This window comes from Mandrillus leucophaeus, unplaced genomic scaffold, assembly GCF_000951045.1.
Source record: "Mandrillus leucophaeus isolate KB7577 unplaced genomic scaffold, Mleu.le_1.0 Scaffold5, whole genome shotgun sequence".
Lineage (NCBI taxonomy): Eukaryota > Metazoa > Chordata > Mammalia > Primates > Cercopithecidae > Mandrillus > Mandrillus leucophaeus.
Genome location: NW_012105364.1, coordinates 14,233,416 through 14,255,251, shown reverse-complemented (window position 1 = coordinate 14,255,251; position 21,836 = coordinate 14,233,416). Strand labels below are relative to the sequence as shown.

The window sequence follows — 21,836 nt, the reverse complement described above, 5'->3', positions numbered from 1 at the left end:
TGCATCTGATTCCACTCTGGTGTATCATGAATTCTTAAGAAAAGTTTGTTAAAAAATGAAATTCATCTGTTAAATTAAATTCTCTCCAAATAGTTCCCATTTCCCTTCTCACATTAACTGTCTTTTGCACTTGCTATATTGTCCTCTATTATAGTTTCTTTTGTTTTTAATGAGTTGACACAGATATATTTTTAAAGTAAAACTTGCATTCATTTTTTAAAGTGACAGAACAATGACATGAATATCAATGTCAAAATAAAGATTAAATTGTTATCTACTTTTAGCACAAACAACTATTGATAAGCCAGCAGGGGAAGGATAAGGAATACTTGCTCCCTTTTATCCAAAAAGGTTATTTGCCACAGAAAATCTTATTTTTTAGATTTTAATATTATGGGTCAGGTTAATTAATATGACAACTAATACCTATTATTTTAATGCAGGATTGTGGTTTGCTGATTCATCCAGAGGAAACCTGTGGGTTACAGCCTATTTCTTCTGACTACATTGAAGCCATTTTACAGTCTGAACTAAAAAGATGTCCATCTGGGGACATGAAAGGTGACTATCACATTAGACACCACTTCTCTAAAAAAAGAATAATTTGGTATAGATAAGTATATGCTTATTTAAACTATCATTTTATAAAAAAATCAAGGGCATTACTTTTTATTGACTATGAACTATAAAACATAATTAATGTAAGTGCATTATTTTAATATTTGAAATAATTTGAATAATCAATTATTTTCTTCTCCCCTTTTTGCCCAGTTAATCCATATTCATCTGCAGATCTGTTACCCATGTTACTTCTGCCAGAGAGCCTTTCTTGAGCCTCTGATTTGTTTATTTATTATATAGTTTATAGCACTCAGTAATTTTCTTCCATAGCAGTTACCACAATTATTTAAATGACTAAGTATTGAATTAATTGTTTAATGTCAGTTTTCCCAGGATGTCAGTTTCATGAGGGCAGAGAGCCTGACTTGTTTGCGTTATACTAATTCATTTGGCACCGTAATTTGTACATAGTAGTTAGAAAATAAATATCTAGAAAATAAATATCCAAAGAACTGCAAAGTATGCAAGTTCAGTTTTAAATTATTCCTTTTCACTAAAAAAAAAAAAAAAAGTTAGGGGGCCCGATCACTAGTTTCCCTCATATATCAGTCATTTATAGAGGCAAGAAAATTGTGACATCAAATTTAATTACTGTGTTAAATCCTGCCTAAGCACTGAGCAGACCTGGAATGAGATACTTCTTTGGTGCCACTCTCAACATTCCCTATTTCTCTACTTCCCCAACAATCTTCTTTTAGTGGAGATGGTGAGGTCAAGCCAAAGTTGGGATTAAAATTGCCTTCAAAGCTATTAGAGGAACAGAGAGCATCTTCTCCAAATTTCCTGGTTACTGCTCTGTCCTCCTGACCCCAATTCTCTCTTCATCTAAAAAGTCTGAGAAAACACTCAGGAGCTTTTCTACCCTTGCCGTGAACTTCACACCACAGCTTGAATGGGAAATGAGTTTCCCAAATGGGCAGGACAAATTGCAATTTGGCATGCACGGTTAACAAACGTGGGTATGTCCCCATTCTTGAACGTGTGTTCCAAATAATAAATTACACTCAGGGAGTGGAGAGGGATTTACCCATTATGGTGTGTCAGGTGGTGTGATTTGTGATTCTCTGCTAAATGAGATTATATACTCTTCCATACAAAGGAGACACTGATGTGTCCAGTTAAATATTTTTTATCAGATGACAATTTATGAGAATTCATAAAACAATTCTATTTCTCCTACTTCAGCTGCACCAAGGCAAAAGTTCTTCAACAAAAAGTTCAAGGTACATTACTGGGATTCTTTAAGAAGTAGCAGCTTGTTCTGTTCACTCACTAAATGTACGCTAACTTACGTTGGGCTTTGTGCCTGGACATTGTGGGTGAGGCTGCCATAGAACAGTGGGCTTCTGGTACTTAAGGAGCTAGACCTCCTTAAAGAAGGCCCCAAATTACACACAAATCAAGGGCATGCTCCTTAGCCTGACAATTTGAAGCCTCCCTAATCTGGCCCATTTCTATATTTCCAGTCTTCTCCCAGCCTCTGCCTCTCTATGTTGACAGTGATCCTTTAGAACTTCAGGTTTTGTCCACACTGTTCCCTTTACCCACAAGTCCTCTTCACATCTTTGCCCAACTTCTGATGCTGGAAGTCCTCTCCAGGAAGCCTTTTTTCACCACCAGATTCCCAGCTTAGCTTCTTCCCAGTATATCCGGGGCACATGTCTGCAACAGCACTTTACCACATTATGTTAAGTATTTACATGGTTCTCACTTAGTCTCCAAAACGAAATGATGTTCCCCAGGAAGAAAAGGAAGTGGCACAGGGCCCTTCATAGGGTGAAGCCGATAAAGATTAAAATATATATGCATTTATATTTTACCTGATATTTTTCTTTTTATGTTTTATAATTGATAAAATATATAAATATAGGAATATATATAGAATATATATATTGCAGTGTACTCATTAATGCATCAAGGGTGCATGAGTAATATGCTTTTACTGATGGCTTACCCTAGATCACAGGCTTCTCTAGAGAAGAGATTGTCCCTTATCCATCTTCCAATGTCTAATATATGATTTTAAAATGATTGCTGAACTAAAACCAAGATCCAACCTCCCTCCCATCCACAGAAGACTATGAGCAGCCAGGGCACAATCACAACAACCAACTGTTCCATCCTCAAGCTCCAAAAGGCCCAAAGACTCAAAAACTTAACAAGTGAGGCCGGGATAGCAGTCTGCAAGAATGTATTATTTGCTGCTAGAGATGATTTCCTTCCTTAGCAGCAGGATTCCCTCCTACTGAAAGAAGTTGTTATAGTGGACCGAATTGGGAGAAAGTTTATTTAGGAGCTCTGGATTTAGTTTTAATGGCCAAAGATAGACTAATTTGAAAATCTTATTTTAAAAGCACATTACAGTTATTTGGCAAAACCAGATCTCTTTTTTTCGCTTTGCCTATGTATTGATCTCAAGATATCATTTTCAATAACATCAGCCATTAAACTTTTGAATGACTGTATTTTTTTAATTCTTAAATTGATTTCTATTTTCTAGGAAATAATTTAACTGTAAGATACAACCTATAATTAAATCTGTTGCTTAAGCAAAAAAAAAAAAATTATTCTAATTAGGAAAAATAAAAATTTCTGCAGTGGTCATTGAATGAGAATTAACTTTAAGGAAAATATTTCAGATTGCATTTTATGATATGTAAACAATTAAAAATATTATCCTACCTTATTTTAGCAAGAAATTATGACAACTTATACTTTAACACTAATATTGAAAATATAGATGGATTTTTTCTTCTTAAGTAAAAATGCTTTGTATTAGAACATTACAGAGTCAGAAATTAGTGCCAACATTTACATGATTTCCTGTCTCACCTCAACGCTAAACCAGAGTTGACCTTTTTTCCTCCGTTGTATCATTCAATCTGATTCACTGAAATGGCTGAAATCTAACTTGCATTAAATATAGAGCTATAATTATAAATCAAATGACTTCTCCCAAAAGACAATTTCATTCCTCAGAATGTTGTTTCCTAAAACGTATGTCACACTTTACTTCAGAAATCACAGCTTTGATTCATTCAGTGTTCAAATATATAACATAGAATTTATGGTACTTTTTTGGACAATTTTAGCAAAGAGCTGGTATTATTTAAAATGTCAAGAGCACCAGTTTTGCAGATGTTATACAGATGCCCATTGCAAGCAGTATTTAACTCACAATAAATAAAAGGAATTGTTAACCAATGCAAAAATGCAGAGTGATGGCTGTATAAATATAGAGTAGTATGAACCACTGGGGCCAAGTTTTCAGAGATCCAATCAGGCTTCCTTTTTATGTGCATGCGATTTCATGCCCACAAACTAATTGCACCCATATTTGAATCTTTGTGCACGCAATTAGCCACTTGTTTCTTCATCCTTGGCAGCAAGTGGCCAAAGTGGGCCTCAGTTTGTGCAAAATTAGCTGTCAGCAAGGTTGAGGGGTGGAGTGTCTGGAGTAGGGGTGGGATGCATATGCTCTGAGATTCTGAGATCTGATGAAAACTTAGCCCTTCAAAAGATTATTAAATAGAATCTCATTAGCAGAGACACATTTATGCCCTCAACATATCATTATCCTATTAGAAAGAAAATTAACAATCTTTGCTTAAACATAGTCTCTGTCAACACAGGAACTCGCTAGATAAATTCAGCTTTTTAAAACAAATTCATTATAACAATCAGTTTGTGAGTTTTCCTATAAGTGCTACCAAAGAGGCAGTGGGGCTGTATTTCATTTTCTGCTGATTATTTTGTGGTGACCTAGCCTAATACGATAAAAGGATAGGCAAATTGAAGACTGAGAGACCTCAGTTCTGGCTCTGTCATTAACAGCATGACCCCACTTCTGTTATTTAACTCTTCAGGCCTCAGAGTGCCTCTTCTGTTAAAAAAAAAAAAAAAAGTGAGGGGGCAGGGAGAGAGAAAGGACACACCCTAAGTAAGGCCTCTTCTAACTCCATCCAACGTGATGCTACGAAGTCACTCAATGTGAACCTCTGTGAAGGAAAGACTATCATTTATCTAAGAAGATTTGCTTGAGAAATTCATCAACAAAGATTAAACTTTAGGCTGTGTCTACATCAAAGATGTGGAGGATGTTGGTTATTAATGACAAACCATGCTTGCCAGAACAGAATTAGAAAGCAAGATATATTCTGAATGAAAAAGAAATTATAAAAGAGAATTGGATGGAAAAATAAGCACTTTTGAGGAGGATAATCTTTATTTTGCTGTTCAAAAACCAGCATCTCTCCAAAATATTCTGTGTTGTTTCTTTTAGCAGTACTGCCATTCTGTATAACCAGAAACTTCAGAAACATCTTTCACATAGCAGACCCTCTTTTTCTCCAATATATGCAGCCAGTTCTTCATTCTCACTCCCGTCAGGCCCATCTCTTCACTGTACCTAAAGTGTCACTCCTTCCACGTCTTCAAATCTTATCTGTCCCTAAAGACCTGTTCACATTTTATTTGCTTCATGGACCCTTCTGGAACACTCTGACTTCCATGACTCTTTCTCTATTTTGAACAACTGTGGCTCTCTGAGAGTAGAGGTGGGAAAATATATAAAATATATATGTTGACTATTAGGGAATCAGGCACTAGGGCAGGTGTTATACATATTTTCCTTATAGAGAAGTAAATTTAATCAGGAAAGATTAAGTAATTTGTCCAATTTAAATAGTGGGTTTTAGCCTTGGCAGCATATTGGAATCACCAAAGAAGCATTAAAATATACTGATGCCTGAGCTCCATCCCCACTGATTGTGATTCAGTCAGTCTGGGGTACAATGTGGGCATGGGAATTTTTAAAAGCTTTCCACGTGACTCTCATATGTAGTCAATGTTGAGGTTCGCAGGGCCAGTTGGAGATAGAGCCCAGGTGTGTGTGGTCTCCAAAGCCCCAACTCTTTGACAACCACACAGACATTTTTACTCCATTATGTGTTACTTGTTATGATGCTATAGTTATTATATTATGTATAAATTATAACCTTCTAACCTGATTATAAATTTTTGAGGTGTAGCATTATAGTTAAGAGCATGGACTCTGGAGCTGACTGCCCTGCTCAAATCCTAGTTCTACCACCTACTAACTAGAGGATCTCAGACAAGTTCCTGAGCCCTGGTTAAGGAGATGATAACAGGGTTGTTGATGTTTAAATATGTTGATAAATTAAAGTTTTTAGAATATTCCTAGCATTTGGGAGGTTCTGAAAAATGTTAACTGTTTTTTAAAACTTATTATGATATTTTAACACCAGTAATGCCTCACACTTCAACAGAATATATACTTACTGTATTAAATCCTTCTAGAGAGTCATATGTATACGGAGACATAAAGGTTAATTTATCATTCCTGAAATTACTTAGAAAGTACCTAGTAGATAGACATTTAATAAAGCAGTTTTCTGGAATTCTCATTACATGTAAAAATCAAAGAAAAGAAAAAAATTGTGGTAAGAAGAACAAATGAGTCTGCATTCCTTTTGAAGTTTTGTATTTCTCTTCCAGTTGACATTGTACCCCGCAAAGTTATTGTATATTTTCTTTCCGTTCCTGGAATTCATAATTTTCTCATCTCCTTTCCCTCTGATTTTCTTTTATCTCTTCCAGTGTCTCTCTCTTAATATACCTACACTTCTTTCTCTTTCTGTGCTCAATCAGTAAGAGCCATAAACTATATCCTCTTTCATATTTTATTATTTATAACTATTTCCACACACACAAACACATTCACAATTCTAACATCCCTGAAGTCATGAATATAAAATGCACTATATTCATCTCCCAAAACCAGAAATCCTTTCCACTAAACTTCATATAACACCAGATACCATTATTAGCAGTACCACTAATCAAAGCCAGAATGGACAAAGTTTTTAAATTTTTTTCTTTCTAACTCAAGAACTGAGTGATTTTTAGCCCCTCATTTTTGAAGGGTAAATATATACTAGTAACATAAGCAAGATATTTAGGGTAAGGAGAGTGATTATCAGAGACATCATTGTATACGTTCTCCAACAAGGAGAGAAATAACCACTCCATATTTGTTTATATGATGTGCTATGTTCACACTTAATTCCTGAAAAGATGAACAAGGAAAAAAATTATATTTTTCTACCACATTATTAATGTATCCACTCACACTAAAAGTCGAAGTGTTTTGCATGAATGTTATTCTATCAATAAAACAGGAAAGATCTTAAACGCATAGAGAATATTCATTTATTTTATAAACATTTGCTAAAGCTTGGGACCTACTTTCTACCTGAACTCTGTTAGTAACAAAAGATAAATACAATATTGCAAATGTGTCTTAAATACATTACTCCATTACATCCTTACACCAATCATGTGAGAACAGTACACACCTCATCTAACAAATGAAGAAATTCAGGCAACAGCTAGAAAGAGGTGAAGAGATTCACACCAAAAAGGCCATCAATCAAATCAAAGAAAAATAACTAATCTTCAAAATAATAAATTATCATACTGAAGTAGTTCTCTTGTATCTTAAATCTCTTGAGAGCAGGGAATAGATCTATTATACTATTGGATGGAGAACCTATGCATGTGTTAGGCTAATAAATATTTGAGGCTAATTGCCAATTTGGGGGGCTCCCAATCTATTAATGCTTTGGTCCTACTTAATGTACTGTTTAAAAATAGGCAATGATTGAGTAATACTTAGATTTTTAATAAGTATAAGGTTTCATGGAACAGAGCTCATACTTGATTTCAGCATGAAATGTGTTATTTCAGAACATTACTTAATGTTGCTATTCTATTTGGTTGGCAGGAAGCCATGCCTTCATTATTCCACTAGATTTAAAGGATAAGGATGGTCTTACTATAATTTCTGAAATGGTGTGCCATAGCTGAATTTTAAAGTTACTTACAAATTATAATTTCATCAGCATAAACAGAACCAAAGAAAGTTTTGCCATCTATTCCAGGCCAGTGGATCGTGCCTTGCCTTAGTTGTTCAGACAACAGGACGTGTGACTGGAGAGAAATAACCTGGCAGCCCCACAACTGCCAATATGGTGTCCTAACTAAGCCTCAACTCCAGCAGTGCCTGGGCGGAAGGAAGGTAGGTTCTAGATCTAGTGGGGGAAGCCTTTAATGTATGCCACCTGAAGTACTAAAAGTCATACAGTTGTATCTACTAGACCAATTCCTGCTGTCTCACAGCAGAGGAAAACTAACTGAATGCAATTTGGCTTTTTGAATCATGTATAGATGTTATCATAGAATAGCCTGAACAACTCCTGCTCCAAATGTTCAGTTTTCTCCAAGTAACTCTATTTGACAGATGGAGGATATTAAAGTCTTGTCCTATGCTGACCCGATTCCATGCTGTTTTCTCAGCACAAATTGGTAGGAGCTTGCCACGTCAACTGACAGTTGGCAGTTGAGAGCAGCTGGCCTTGTCAACTGCAGCTCTGGCAGGCACTGCTGTGAAAACAGACATCTGCAGCTCAGCACAGGAAATCAAAAGGTCCTGCATGCAAGATTCACTTCTAGAGCTTTCCAAGTGCATGGCATTGTTTTTACGCACTAACCTTACTGATCTTCTTTCACATTCCTGGGCAGGTCTCACATGGACCTCACTAGGCTGATTTTTCCTTTAGTGAGGCTTCTAAGCTGATTTCTGGGACATGCAGTGTCTTCTTGCTAGGCATGCTCTGACTAGGTAGAGTCTGGCAGAACTCTCGGATATGCAAATTGGGCACATAGACCGAGATGCTTGGTTAACATCAAGTAAGTAATCCTTAACCCGATTTTCAAAGTGCCTTTTATTAGATGGACATTTCCTTATACAGTTTGTAAGCTCTCACACATGAGCGAGACTGAGTTCAAAAGCTGATTTTTCACAAAGCTCTATTAAAACACATAGAAAAAAAGCACTGGGCAGAAGGTATGCCAATTTACTAGCAAATAGTTAAAGAAGAACAACAGGAGGTAAAGGACAGGATGGGAAGATGGACATCTTCTTCATGGTGATTTCAATATAGATGTTCCAATTTTCATGATTGAGAATATCTCTAAAGATCAATCGGCAGTGTTAGTTCCTTTTTTAAAAAAAAGAAGGCAAGAAAATCATTTAGAAATATTTTGCAGTGTTATTAATTGAGCATTGATTTTATGCAAGAAACTGATTTCTTACACTTTAAATCCCTCCAGATTGTAAGCTTCATGAGAGCAGGGTCCACTGCCATAATCTCATTGTTGAGCTTCATTTTTGACACAGAATAGTAACTTAATATTTGTTGAGTAAATGAATAAATAAAAAATGTATTTATTCCTAATCACAGCTAAGGTAGACATTATCATATCTTTTTTCTGATTAAGATAATTAAAGCTCAGGGAGATTGAGTAATTCACTGATAATCATACATGTATGGGAGTGACTACTCCACGAGCATTATTTATTTATTTTTTTAAGATGGAGTCTCGCACTGTCACCCAAGCTGGAGTGCAATGGCGCGATCTCGGCTCAATGCAACCTCTACCTCCCAGGTTCAAGCGAGTCTCCTGCCTCAGCCTCCTGAGTAGCTGGGATTACAGGCGCCCGCCACCATGCCTGGCTAATTTTTTGTATTTTTAGTAGAGATGGGGTTTCACTATGTTGGCCAGGCTGGTTTCGAACTCCTGACCTCAAGTGATCCACCCACCTCGGCCTCCCAAAGTGCTGGGATTACAGGTGTGAGCCACCGCGCCCAGCCCTCCACAGGCATTTTAAACCATCAACTTGGATAATCCAGCCTCCATATCCTATAAATGTTGCACTGGGAGCAATGACAATAGCTGTTGCCATACAGCCAGACTTCTCTAAGCTCAGAATACCATTCTGACCTCAGAATTTAGAGTGTTCAGAAAAATTCCAAGAAACTGTCACAGTCTATTAACCTGAAAAGCAATAGATGTTCATTTAAGTTCATCACTAAATTCTGCGGTTTTGGGCATGACACGTCTTGTTTCTCAGGCTCATTTTCTTCATCTGTAAAATAACCCTCTGTGGTAGATTAATCAACTTTGTAAAAAGCTAAAGGCCCTCTTCCCTGTTTGTCTTAGCTGGAGCTGCTATAATAACATACAATAGACTGGGTGACTTAAACAACAGACACTTATTTCTTACAGTTCTGGAGGCTACGGAGTCCTAGGTCAGGGTGCCAGCATGGTCAGGTTCTAGGGATAGCCCTCTTCCTGGCTTCTGTTGACTGCCTTCTTGCTTTGTCATCACACAACAAAGAGAGAGAAAGAGTTTTAGTCTCTGAATCTTCTTATAAGGAAACAAATCCCTTCATGAAGCCTCTATCATTATGACCTTATCTAAACATGATGACCTCCTAGAGACCCCTGCCTCCTAATGGCATCACATTGGAGATTAGTATTTCAACATATGAATTTGGAGGAAACATAAACTTTCAGCCCACAACATTACCTTTACTAATTTCTAGGCTGATTATTAGTAACTCTACAAAGGAGTGGTTAAAAAAAAAAAAAAAAAAGATCGTTTTTATACCTGTTAACGAGAGAGGGTGTTGCAAAGTTTGAAAATAGAAGTCCATGCTTAGATGAGACTTCAGAAGACCAGTTAGCTCACTGCACAGCAAAGGGGCTTATCTTTGTGACTCTCCTAGTTTGTAGGTGTTCTTCAGAACTTGCATGCTCAGAAACTCAAATTTGCCAGCACACTGCCAGTAGGCCTAAATAGCCTGATGTATTTATCAAGGCACTAATTTATTGTATATGCAAAAGGGAAGCTTTATCCATTTTTAACAGAGAAGTGGCATAATCAGCACTAGAAAGGCCATGCCACAGCAGTATGGAGGCTCTCTATGGGTAATAAGAAATAGATGCTAGGAAGGCAGAGGCTGTGTAATGGGAAAATTCCAACATGCATAATTGAGGAGGCAAAGCAATTATAGACTATATCCAGAATAATCCCATTGATGTAAAAACCAATGCATACCTATAAACATGTTTACATACATAGAGAATTTCTTGAAGTCACAAACAGTTAAGAGTAATTTCATAGGTGGAGAGGAATAGGAGAGGGGTAGGATGCAAAATAAAAATACAGGATCCTGTGTTCAAAATTTATTAAGAGTTTCAAGACAACAGTAGAACAAAAGGTGAACACGAGGGCCAGTGACATAGCCAAGAAATGCCTGAGAGAGATCAAAGTTTCAAGTAAACCAACATTTGGACATATCTTTGGAGAGAAAATGCAAAGAGCAGATGGCAACACAGATGCTAAGGCTGAGGAGGGAGGAGGCTGGTAACCCTGTCCAGGGTACCCAAACACTGGGGCTAGTTCCCAGGCCTGAATGGGTCCTGGGGAATGAGTGAGTGAAGGAACTGTGGGACTACCAACACTTGCTGTGGACCTCTGGATTCCTGGCTACAGGGGACCCAACATACCCTATGGACATTTGAGCTGACAGGGGAATCTGTCCAGAGAGTAGACATAAATGGTACCTGAACCAGTGCAGAAACAGGAGCTTTAGTGCACGACACATCTCTGGCGGAACCTGGCTATAGGCACCCATCCCCGCAAGGTTCCCTATCTCCATCCAAGAAATTTTAGCCCCAGCCTACTGCTTGGCCAGAAGAAAATGGGGTCAACTTCCCCATGGGACTGGGGCACATCTGTTCTGCAGGCCCTCCTCCACACCCTGCCTGGCTTCTCACAGGAACATGTGCACAGCAGCCTCCACTGCACAGCTGGATGCTTTGCTCCACCTGATTATGTTCCTGATGGCCTGGGAGCACTTTAGATCCCCTAGCGCACGTGGAACCTAATTCCAAGGGTTCAAAGGATAAAGCCACTAGCTGATCCTGGTGTCCCAGGCTGCAGTGTGCAGCTCAAGAGTGCTGAGCCAAGATCTGTGGCCAGCACTCAAGTGGAAAACAAACCCACACTCTCAGAGCACTAAGAGGGATGAGATGTGTGGTTTCATGGGCTGGAACAGGAGCAAGGCATGCCTCCCTCCACAGGACCAGCCTGGAAAGAATGTGGCCTATCTCCTTGCTGGAGCCTCTGTTCAGGGAGCCCCACAGCTTGGATCACCTAACAAAAGAAATGCAGACACAGTACCAGTGATTAAAGGGGGCTCCCAAAAGTGTAGGAGTAGAACTAATGAGAGAAAAGTCACCTCTCTCTGCACTGTACTGCAAAGCATGGCTGGAAACTTGAGTAAATATAGAGGAGCCCTGTGGCTGAGAAGGGCCTAACACACATTACTCTTACATGCCATCTACTGGATCATAGCCCAAACTGCCACACCAAAAAGAGTTTGCTAATATAGCACCCTGTGAAACAAACAAACAAACCAAAAAAGCATTAAGCCACAAATAAAGATGCTGTACAGAGCCTTTACCCTTTCAAAACATCCAGAAATAAAGCCAAGTGACTATATTCAACTCACACCATATTTAAAGGAACACTAACACTCCCAAATAGGAAAGAATCAGCCCAAGAATTCTGGCAATTTAGAAACCAGAGTGTCCTCTTACCTCAAAATGAGTGCACTAGCTCCCCAGCAATGTTTCTTAATCAGTATAAAATGACTGAAATGATAGACATAGAATTCAGAATATGGATGTCAAAGAAACTCATCAAGATTCAATAGAAAGTTGAAACTCAATTCAAGAAATCCAGTAAAATAATCCAAGAGTTCAAAGATGAAATAGCCATTTTCAGAAAGATTCAAATTTAACTTCTAGACTTGAAAAAATTCACCGTAAGAATTTCATAATACAATCAGAAGTATTAATAGCAGAATAGACCAGGCTGAGGAAAGACTTTCCAAACTCAAAGACTGGTTCTTTGAATCAACTCAAACAAAAATAAAGAAAAAAGTATTTTAAAAAATTAAACAAAAACTCCAAGAAATATGAGATTATATAAAGAGAACAAATCTGCAACTCATTGGCCTTCCTGAGAGGGGAGAGATAATAAACAACTTGGAAAATACATTTGATGATATAGTTCATGAAAATTTCCCTAATCTCATGAAAGAGGTTAACATGTGTATTTAAAAAATTTGGAGAACTCCAACTAGATACTCTATGAGACGACCATCCCCAAAGAACATTCTCATCAGATTCACTAAGGTCAATACAAAAGAAAAAATTTTAAAGGCAGCTAGAGTGAGGAGTCAAGTCCCATACAGAGGGAACCCCATTAGGTTGGCAGCAGACCTTTCAGCAGAAACCTTACAAGCCAGGGGAGATTAGGGGCCTATTTTCAGCATCCTTAAAGAAAAGAAATTCCAACCAAGAATTTTATATCCCATTAAAATAAACTTTATAAGGGAAGGAGAAATAAAATCATTCTCAGATAAGCATACACTGAGGGAATTTGTTTCAAATAGACCACAAGCATTATAAGAGGTCCTTAAGGGAGTACTTGAACATGGAATTAAAAGATCGGCACCTGCTACCACAAAAACACACTTAAGAACATAGCTCACTGGCATTATAAAGCAACTACACAATATAGTCTATATAACAACCAGCTAATAAAATGATGACAGGATCAAAATCTCACATATCAATACTAACCCTAAATGTAAATGGGCTAAATGACATATTTAAAATGCACAGAGTAGCACCAAGTAGCACTTGGGTACAAAGATAAGACCCAACCATTTTCTGTCTTCAAGAGACCCATCTTGATGTAAGAATACACACAGGCTCAAAGTAAAGGGATGAAGAAAGGTACACCATACAAACAAAAAAGAGCAGGAGTTGCTATTTTATATCAGCTACAATAGACTTTAAACCAATAAAAATTAAGAAGGACAAAGAAAGGCATTATATAATAATAAAGAGTAAATCCAACAAGGAGATTTAACTATCCTAAATATTTACATACCAAATATTGGAGCACCCAGATTCATAAAACACGTTCTTGTTGGCCTACGAACAGATTTAGACACAATAATAGTGGGAGACTTTAACACCCCACTGACAGCATTAGACAGACCTCCAAGGCAGGAAACTAACAAAGAAACTCTGGACTTAAAATCAACACTTGACCAATTGAACCTAATAAGCATCTACAGAACACTCCACCCAACAACCACAGAATATATATTCTTCTCATCTACACATGGAACATATCCTAAGATTGACCACATGCTTGAACATAAAGCAAATCTCAATAGATTCCAAAAAAAATTAAATCATGCAAAGCACATTCTCACACCACAGTACAATAAAAACAGAAATCACTATCAAGAAAATATCTTAAACCTACCCAGATACATGGATATTAAACAACTTGCTCCTGAATAACTTTTGGAAGAAGAATGAAATTAAGGCATAAATTTAAAATTTGTTTGAAATTAATGAAAATAGGAACTGAATTACCAAAATATCTGGAACACAACTAAAGTTGTGTTAAGAGGAATGTTTATAGCACTAACCACATTCATCAAAAAGTAAGAGAGATCTCAAATTAAAACTATAACTTTACACCTAAAGGAATTAGAAAACAGAGAGCAAACTAACCCAAAACCTAGCAGAAAAAATAAATAACTAATGTTAGAGAAGAACTGAACAAAATAGAGATGTAAAAATCCTTACAAAAGATCAATGAAAACAGAAGTGGATTCTTCAAAGAGATAAGTAAGATTGATAGACTGCTAACTACATTAACAACAAGAAAAGAGAGATCCAAATAAGTACAATCATAAATGACAAAGATGATATTAGAACTGATTCCACAGAAATACAAAAGATCCTCAGAGAATAATACTATGAATAACTCTATGCACAGAAATTAGAAAATCTAGAGGAAATGGATAAATTCCTGAAAACACACAAACTCCCAAAATTGAAAAGGAAGAGATCAAAATTTTGAATAGACCAATATTGAGCTCTGAAATTGAATCAGTAGTAAAAAAAAAAAAACCTACCAACCAAAACAAGACATGAACCAGATGGATTCACAGTCAAATTCTACCAGATGTACAAAAAAGAATTAGTACTAATGCTACTGAAACTATCCCAGAAAATCAAAGAGGAGGGATTCCTTCTTAACTCATTACATGAAGTTAGCATCAGCCTGATACCAAAATCTGGCAGAGACACATGAAAATAGAAAACTTTAGGCCAGTTTGCCTGATGAACATAGATGCAAAGATTCTCAACCAAATACTAGCAAACCGAATTCAGCAGCACATCAAAAAATTAATATACTACAACCAAGTAGACATTATTCCTGGGATGCAAGGCTGGTTCAATGTATGCAAATCAGTAAATGTGATTCACCACATAAACAGAATGAAGGCAAAAAGTCACATAATCATCTCAATACATATAGAAAAAGCTTCTTATAAAATTCAACATTCCTTCATGATAAAAAGCTCTCAACGGACTAGGCATCAATTGAAAGAAGATACTTCAAAATAATAAGAGCCATCTATGACAAACCCACAGCTAACATCATATGGAATGGGCAAAAACTGGCATTATTCCTCTTGAGGACTGGAACAAAACAAGTATACCTACTCTTACCACTCCTGTTCAACATAGTACTGGAAGTTCTAGCCAGAGCAATCAGGAATGAGAAAGAAATAAATGGCATCAAAATAGGAAAAAATGTCAAACTATTTCTCTTTGTTAACGATATGATTCTACACCTAGAAAACCCTAGAGACTGCCAAAAGGCTCTTAGAACTAATAAACAATTTTAGTGAAGTTTTAGGATACAAGATCAATGTACAGAACTCAGTAGCATTTTTATACACCAATAATGTCCAGGCTGAGTCAAATCAAGAACGCAATCCCATTTACAATAGCCACAATGAAAATGAAATACCTGGGAATACAGATAAGCAAGGTGGTGAAAGATCTCTATGAGGATGACTTCAAAATACTGCTGAAAAAATCAGAGATGACATAAGTAAATGGAAAAACCTTACATGTTCATGGATTGGAATAATTAATATTGTTAAAATCGCCATACTGCCCAAAGAAATTACAGATTAAATGCTCTTCCTATCAATCTGCCAATGTCACTTTTCATAGAATTGGGAAAAACTATTCTAACATTAGTATGGGACAAAAAAAGAGCTCTAATAGTTAAAGCAATCCTAAGCAAAAAAACAAAGCTTATGCCAAAGATATAACTACCCAACTTCAAGCTATACTATAACGCTGCAGTAACCAAAACAACATGGTACTGACTGAAAACCAGACACATAGACAAATGGAAAAGAATAGAAAACTCAGAGATAAAGCTGCACATCTACAACCATCTAATCTTCAACAAGGCCAGTAAAAGCAAGCAATGATGAAAGGTTCTTTATTCAATAAACGGTGCTGGGATAACTGGCTAGACATATGCAGAACAATGAAACCGGACCCTTATTTTTCACCATATACAAAAATTATTTCAAGATATATTAAAGATTTAAATGTAAGACCTCAAGCTATAAAAATCCTTTAAGAAAACAGCAATAAGATACCATTTCATACCAATGAGAATGGCTATTACTGAAAAGTCAAAAAACAACAGATGCTGGAGAGGCTGCAGAGCAAAAAGAACACTTATACACTATTGGTGGGAATGTAAATTAGTTCAGCCACTGTGGAAAGCAGTTTGGAGAATTCTCAAAGAACTTAAAACTGAGCTATCATTTGACCCAGCAATCCCATTACTGGGTATATTTATTTATTTATTTCCTTCCCAAAGGAAATAAATTGTTCTGCCAAAAAGACGCATGCACTCGTATGTTCATCACCACATTAGCAAAGACATGGAATCAACCTAGGTGCCCTTCAGTGGTGAACTCGGTAAAGAAATGTGGTACATATATACATACCATGGAATACTACAGCCATAAAAAGAACAAAATCACATCCTTTGCAGAAACGTGAATGTAGCTGGAGGCCATAATTCTAAGCAAATTAACAGAGGAACAGAAAATAAAATACTACATTTTCTCACTTGTAAGTGAGAGCTAAACATTAAGCACACGTGGACATAAAACATGGGAACAATAGATGCTACAGACTGCTGGGGACGAAGGGGAGGGGCCATAGGTGGAAAAATTACCTATTGGGTACTGTGCTCACTATCTGCATGACAAGGATCCATATCCCAAACCTCAGCATCATACAATATACTCATGCAGCAAACCTGCACACATACCCCCATATCTGCAATAAAAGTTGAAGTTTGGGGAAAAAAAGACAATAGAAGAGCAATGAACCAAGCATAGGACCCTTCAAAGCATGTGGCCCTGGAAGACCATCCAGGTCACATGCTCATGAAGCCAGCTTGGGTGGTAAAGCATAGTTGGTTAGGCATGAAGAGATATTTTTAAATATTTCTGTATGATTTTCATTTTTACAATGTGTGAGCATTGTTTTCTTAATCTAAAAGTCTATATTTGAAAAGGTTGTATAAATTAGAACCAAGGCAGAGGCAGTGGAAATGCAGAGGAGAGAGCCTGAGAAAGCTATTTTTTTATTCAGAATCACAGGAGTTAGCCATAAACAGTCAGTTGCGTACATTCATATTCCACACAGCACAGAGATAATTGTGTAAACATTCACAAATACAACTATGACTAGCACTTATTTTAAGAAAGCTTCACTTATGAATAGGAGTAGGTGAGCAAAGGGTTTTCCCGGTACATCTATTTCTTACTTTCCATGAGAATAATAAAAATAAACAAAACCGTCCTGTAATTTTTCTCTTTGGGAACATATTAAAGTGAATTGTCTCTCTCTGAAGAATTGAATTAAAAGGCAATGGAATTTGGCCAGGGCATTGAGAATTATTAGAAAGTTAGGCCTTCGAATAGTGTTCTGCTTTCTTTAGAATCTCCAAGTAGTAATTTCTCTCAGTTGAATTTCCTTATGTCATTATTGTGACCTTTTATATCTTTTTCCTACTGTTTTACATGGATGAATGCCAAGACTGTACTTGCAAATAGAAGCCCACCTGCCTATACGGAAGGAACAATACACAAATCAGTGGAGATCTGAGAAGATGTTCAAGCTTCTAGTAATTTTGACCAGGAATCTAACCACACTTAATGGCCTGTGAGCAGGATCATACTTTACATACCTCAGTCATTTGTCTTCATTGCAGCAACATGAACAGGGGGCTGATCTTGGGTGGAAAGTTGGAACAAGTTTTCCCCTCTGAACATTAGGTGAATATGGGACACTTTTGAACTTTAAATGTATTCAAACAATTTCATTTACAGATTTATTTCACTTGTAGGTTTTTGTATATGTACATAGGTTTTGTGATATACAATTGTGTTGAATTAAAGGAGAATCAATTGAAAAAAAGGAAACTATATATTCAATGATACTTTCACATATTTCTTTAAATAGATATCCACCTCTTTATAAATGCTGAATGGAACACAGAAATTATGAGAACATAATTTTGTAAACACAGGGTGAAATATGTAGGAAATAGTTTAGAAATATGAAAATCAAATTTACAACTGCAAAAACTTAGAAGCCTGACCTAACTGAATTAAACAAGCCTTTATTTTGTTTGTCAGTGGAAAACAGTTCAGAATTTAAACCAGTAATAAAATATCTGAGAGGGGAGTGCAATTAAGAAAGGGAAATATAAAAAGGCAATATTTACAAAAAGTACTTAAACTCAGCTGTTAAAACAGGGAATGTAACTTAAATTTTTAAGTAATGTTTTCACGTTAAGTAGTGTCTTGGACTTAAAGGTGTTTAAATTTTCAAAGTGTGGCTAATTTATAATAATATGCTCTGACTAATATGTGAATTCCATTATGGTTATGTAATTCATTGTTGCCTGTGAGTTTCAGTAAATCAGTCAGATACAAGAAAAGAGTGCAACTCACTCTTACCAGGAAATGATGACTTACACGTGATGCCCTCCTTCAGCATTCAATAAATACTACAACAGTCCAGAGATAATGGCAATGTAGACAAAAAATTTTGTTCCAAGCAGCTAGAAGAGCTATGCCTAGGTGATGTTATATAGTTGCTCGCTTCTGTCTTTTTTTTTTTTTTTCGCCAGACTTTATGTCTGAGAGTGATTTGCGTGTCAGTCTTTTATTTGTTTTTGACTGCAAACATCAATTTGCCTGCTCATCTACATCCAACTTAATTAAAATGCACAATTGGAAAACATTTATTGTAACCACATCACATTTCACAGAGGGATGCTTTGTTGAGCTAGATTTTCATCATGACCTAAATGTCATTAGCAGTCTGACCAGCCTCAGCTTTGTATTACAACTGAACCACCCCTTTCATCATTTAGAAATGCGTGTTTCTTAGGAGATCAGTGGTTTTCGACCTTAGGGCTCATCAGAATCACTGTAGAGCTTTCTAAATATATGGGTTATGCTTGGCTCTGGACTAGATGTAACAAATAAGACTCCTCCTCACCTCACTTTTATTTCCCTTATTTATAGCAATGTGAAAGCTCTCCGGTAAACAGGCATTACCTGGATTCATGGACGATTAGCTCTTACTGCACTCCTACATAACTTCCCCTTTGGGAAGATTCTAGTGGGTTCCTGTTAACTAGGCTCAGTCTTGTGTTGAAATCTACATGCACTTTATTAGATCCAGAGAAATGCTACCACTTCTGTAAATATTGATGATAAAACTGATGTGATGCAGGAGGAAAGAAAGGAAAAAGGAAAATGATTTTAAGTTTTTTCTTTTTCTTTTCTTATCTATTGATACTACATGTATCCAATTCTCTTCCTGCCACAACAGATCAGAAGACTCTGAGAAGCTAACTACCTTTGTATTGATTCAACCTAGATAGCCACCAAATTGTCTTTTATTTCTAACTTGTTTCTTTAACTATGTCCTGGTTACTTTGGGTAATGCTGGAGAAAAGAGGTTATGGATTAAAATATTTAAAAGTCTAAGTATTACCATTGTTAGTTCCCTTCAAGAAGAAACAAAATGAGATAAAAATCTTTTCATTGTACATTTAAATTAAAAGTTCCCAGAGTCTTGCTTGTATTGTTACCAATAAATGGTATTGGTAAGAAGTGATGTTTCTTGATAGTATTCGTCTCAGGAAACCAACTTCTCAAAATAAAAGACCTTTCAGGCATCACACAAATTAAAATTTCGCCTGTCACATACTTCCCACTTCTGCTAGTTCATAGGTGGAAAAATCTGAACAGAGGGTTTAGCTTTTCCCCAGGAAGAATTAGCATGTAAGAGAATGTGGTAGAGAATAGCTAAGCATTCATCAAAGTCAGTTTCTCTTCTCCATGACATACAACTTGACTATATTTCTCAGTGTCTCCTGACATTAGGTATTTGGCCATGAGACTGAGTTCTGACCAGTGGAATGTGATCAGCAATGATGTGGCCAGCTTCCAGGGCTGGCCCATAGAAAACCTGACAGCTTCTTTTTTCCTTCCTTCGGTTGGGTGTCAACGTCCAGAGAGTTCTTAGAAGCCATAATTGAAGACACAGTCTAGTCATCCTGGGACCCTAAATGACCTCCCTGCCCCACCCCTGAACATAAACCTGCCTTGAACCACCTGGACTATTTTTCTGAGAGAGAAATAAACTTTAATTGGGTTTGAGCTATTATAAGTTTTTTTGGGCTATCTGTTACAGCACTTAGCTTATCTCATCTAATACAGGAATTATGCAACTCAGAAACTGGAAATAAAAACAAAGATAATTAAACGATTTTATAATAAGCCTATTCATATAGTTTGGACGTTTGTTTCCTCCAAGTCTCATGTTGAAATGTGATCCCCAGTGTTGGAAGTGGGACCTGTTGGAAGTTATTTAGGTCATGGGGATGGATCCTTCATGAATACTTTGGTGCCTTCCCCACAGTAATTACTCACAGCAATTAGAGAGGTCTTGCTTGCTAGTTCACATGAAAGCTAGTTGTTTAAAAGAGCCCAGCATCTCTCCTGCTCCTTCTCTTGCCCTGTGATATGCCTCCTCCCTCTTCACCTTCTGCCATGAGTAAAAGCTTCCTGAGACCTCACCAGAAATCGAGCAGATGCTGGTGCCATGCTTGTATAGCCTGCAGAACTGTGAGCCAAATAAATCTTTTTTCTTCTTCATCAATTACCCAGTCTCAGGCATTCTTTTATAGTGATGCAAGACTGACTAATATAACAATTTAAAAACAAGCTCAAGTTTTTGTAGAGCCTAAGAATATTACCTCCTTTTAGTTCCTATGGTTCATGATGCTATGGAAAAGAATGGGAAAATATCGACTCCTGTATACTTTGTGGTAGCTCACACTGCGTGCAGAGTCATGGGAGTAGAGCAGATGCAAAACTCTTCTAAACATACCTTTGTGTTTAAAACCACATCACATTTTTTCTCTTTGCTTATCCAAAAAAGAAACAATACCCATGCATGCTAATGTAAGGCAATAAGTTTCACAGGGGAGAGAAAGAATTATTTATAAATTGTATGTCTAGTCATAAATATTTGTTACGATAATCTAGGCCTTTTAAAACAGAAGTTGTTCCTCAAAACAAATAATCTGCAAATTTTCTTTTAAAAAATCTGCCAAACTGAATGGCCTAAAAGATATAGAGATTGAATAGGAATCATATAACTGAAACAATTCACTCTTTAATTCCTGACAGTATTTTCTTTTTTTTATTATTATTTATTTTTTTATTGTTTTACTTTAAGTTCTAGGGTACATGTGCACAACGTGCAGGTTTGTTACATATGTATACATGTGCCAGGTTAGTGTGCTGCACCCGTTAACTCGTTATTTACATTAGGTATATCTCCTAATGCTATCCCTCCCCCCTCTTCCCACCCCCGGCAGGCCCCAGTATGTGATGTTCCCCACCCCGTGTCCATGTGTTCTCATTGTTCAATTCCCACCTATGAGTGAGAACATGCAGTGTTTGGTTTTCTCTCCTTGCAATAGTTTGCCCAGAATGATGGTTTCCAGCTTCATCTATGTCCCTATAAAGGACATGAAGTCAATGAAGTCATCCTTTCTTATGACTGCATAGTATTCCATGGTGTATATGTGCCACATTTTCTTAATCCAGACTATTATCGATAGACATTTGGGTTGGTTCCAAGTCTTTGCTATTGTGAATAGTGCCACAATAAACACACGTGTGCATGTGTCTTTATAGCAGCATGATTTATAATCCTTTGGGTATATACCCAGTAATGTGATGGCTGGGTCAAATGGTATTTCTAGTTCT

General features: G+C 36.8%; 1 protein-coding gene across 2 annotated transcripts in view; it reads left to right on the top strand.

Annotated features, from left to right (window-relative positions):
• The window catches only part of CPED1 (cadherin-like and PC-esterase domain containing 1), a 327,742-nt gene that overhangs the window by 266,444 nt on the left and 39,462 nt on the right, over positions 1–21,836 (top strand). For both annotated transcript variants that reach the window (XM_011995975.1, XM_011995976.1), the window contains exons 17-18: positions 444–561; positions 7,584–7,720. In XM_011995975.1, the coding sequence (XP_011851365.1) occupies positions 444–561; positions 7,584–7,720 (255 nt within the window). The remainder of the gene's footprint in view (positions 1–443; positions 562–7,583; positions 7,721–21,836) is intronic.